This window comes from Engraulis encrasicolus, chromosome 6 (assembly GCF_034702125.1).
Source record: "Engraulis encrasicolus isolate BLACKSEA-1 chromosome 6, IST_EnEncr_1.0, whole genome shotgun sequence".
NCBI classification, from domain to species: Eukaryota; Metazoa; Chordata; class Actinopteri; order Clupeiformes; family Engraulidae; genus Engraulis; species Engraulis encrasicolus.
Genome location: NC_085862.1, coordinates 51755180 through 51757679, shown reverse-complemented (window position 1 = coordinate 51757679; position 2500 = coordinate 51755180). Strand labels below are relative to the sequence as shown.

At 46.7% G+C, this 2500-nt stretch overlaps 1 protein-coding gene across 1 annotated transcript in view; it reads left to right on the top strand.

The window, feature by feature from the left end:
* The window catches only part of pex5la (peroxisomal biogenesis factor 5-like a), a 43090-nt gene that overhangs the window by 40379 nt on the left and 211 nt on the right, over positions 1–2500 (top strand). The window contains exons 14-15 of the mRNA XM_063202097.1: positions 1440–1597; positions 1838–1910. Coding sequence (XP_063058167.1) covers positions 1440–1597; positions 1838–1910 — 231 coding nt within the window. The remainder of the gene's footprint in view (positions 1–1439; positions 1598–1837; positions 1911–2500) is intronic.

Here is a 2500-nt window from a genome sequence, read left to right as displayed (position 1 = left end):
CACGAAAGATGCGCATGCTGAAAAGCACCTCATACCCACTGTGAAGTATGGGGGTGGGTCAGTGATGCTGTGGGGCTGTTTCGCTTCCAAAGGCCCTGGGAAGCTTGTTAGGGTGCATGGCATCATGAATGCTTTGAAATACCAGGACATTTTAAATCAAAATCTGTTGCCCTCTGCCTGAAAGCTGAAGCTGGGTCGTCACTGGGTCTTTCAGCAAGACAATGACCCTAAACATATGGCCAAATCTACACAGAAATGGTTCACCAGACACAAAATCAAGCTCCTCCCATGGCCATCTCAGTCCCCTGACCTCAACCCCATTGAGAACCTGTGGGGTGAGCTGAAGAGGAGAGTACAGAAGAGAGGACCCAGGTCTCTGGATGATTTAGAGAGATTCTGCAAAGAGGAATGGCTGAAGATCCCTCTTTCTGTCTTTTCCCATCTTGTGAAACATTATAGGAGAAGATTAGGTGCTGTTTTGTTGGCAAAAGGGGGTTGTACAAAATATTAACACCAGGGGTGCTAATAATTGTGACACACATTATTTGATGTCAAATGATTATTTCTTTATGTGGGATTTTTTCCCCACTGAATAAATGCACTTGTATTGAAGGTTGGATTTTTCTCTTTTTTTCCATTAAGGTCCCATATTATTTAGAAAAAAATAAAAATAATTGGAAGCTAAAAAACACATCTTAACCAGGGGTGCCAATAATTATGGAGGGCACTGTATATGTTTTCAAGACTTTTCATGTTAGTGCCCATTAGCTTGCAAGAGGTTGTCCCAATTTTCCTTACTTTCCCCTTTTGTGCCTCTGTTGCATTACCAAACCAACAGAGGACACCAAAGGTTAAAACACTCTCCACAAAGGCACTGTAGAACACACTGGCTATTTTACGATCAACTTCGAATGAAACAAGTTTCTTTAGAAAGTGGAGTCTCTGTTGTCCTTTTTTCTGGATCTTTTCTGTGTGCTGCTCCCATCGCAGCTTCTCATCTAAAACCACTACCAGATGCTTGTATTCTGTAACTGCCTGAATAATCTGTCCATTTATGGAAGTACAGCTGCTTGGCTTATTCTTCTTAAAGTCAATAGACATCTCCTTCGTCTTTGCAGTATTGAGATGCAGTTTAGACTCGTCACACCAGTAAATACAATCTTGAAGGACAGGGCCATGATCATGTTCGTCCACTGTCAGCAGGCTGACCAGTGCAGTATCATCAGCATACTTGATAAAATGCTGTTGTTGTGGCCTCCCTTATGTTTTCTCCACTTTAGAGTGACTCTTTCTTTGTGTGTTTTTCTGTGTGTGTGTGTGTGTGTGTGTATGTGTGTGCTTGTCTGTATGTGTGCATGTGTGTCTGTGCGTGTGTATGTGTGCCTGTGTGTGTGCGTATGCGTGTGCATGTGTGCGTGCATGTGTGTGTGTGCGTACAGGACTACCTGCTGTGGAATCGTCTGGGTGCTACGTTGGCGAACGGTAACCGTAGTGAGGAGGCGGTGGAGGCCTACACTAAAGCTCTGGAGCTGCAACCCGGATTCATACGCTCACGATACAATCTGGGCATCAGCTGCATTAACATGGGGGCACACAAGTACGCACACAGCACACAGGCACAGACACACACACACACACACACACAGACAGAAACTTTTACACACATGTAAATGTGCATGCACACACATTTGATGTATTCATACTGTACACTGTGTGTGTGTGTGTGTGTGTGTGTGTGTGTGTGTGTGTGTGTGTGTGTGTGTGTGTGTGTGTGTGTGTGTGTGTGTGTGTGTGTGTGTGTGTGTGTGTGTGTGTGCGCGTGTGCGTGTGTGTGCAGGGAGGCAGCGACTAACTTCTTGACTGCGTTGAGTCTGCAGAGGAAAAGTGGAAGCAGACAGCTCTCTCACCAGGTGAGGCACAGGGTGTCTGTATGTGTGTGTGTGTGTGTGTGTGTGTGTGTGTGTGTGTGTGTGTGTGTGTGTGTGTGTGTGTGTGTGTGTGTGTGTGTGTGTGTGTGTGTGTGTGTGTGTAGTCACAAGGCGTAGGAGTTGGAGGGTCAGTAGCAGAGTTTCACGGCCCAGTATCTGTGGCCCCAGCTGCCCTAAAGACATCCGCACCAGGCCCTGTGTGTGTGTGTGTGTGTGTGTGTGTGTGTGTGTGTGTGTGTGCACGTGTGTGCACGTGTGTGTGTGTGTGTGTGTGTGTGTGTGCACGTGTGTGCACGTGTGTGTGTGTGTGTGTGTGTGTGTGTGTGTGTGTGTGTGTGTGTGTGTGTGTTCGTATGTGTATGTGCACGTGTGTGTGTGTGAGTGTGTGTGTGTGTGTGTTTGTGTGTGTGTGTGTGTGTGTGTGTGTGTGTGTGTGTGTGTGTGTGTGTGTGTGTGTGTGTGTGTGTGTGTGTGTGCTTTTGTGTGTGTGTGTGTGTGTATTCCTCTCTCCAGGTGACGTCCGGCAGTATCTGCTCGGCCCTGCGCGTGTTGCTGTATTAATGTGTGTGTGT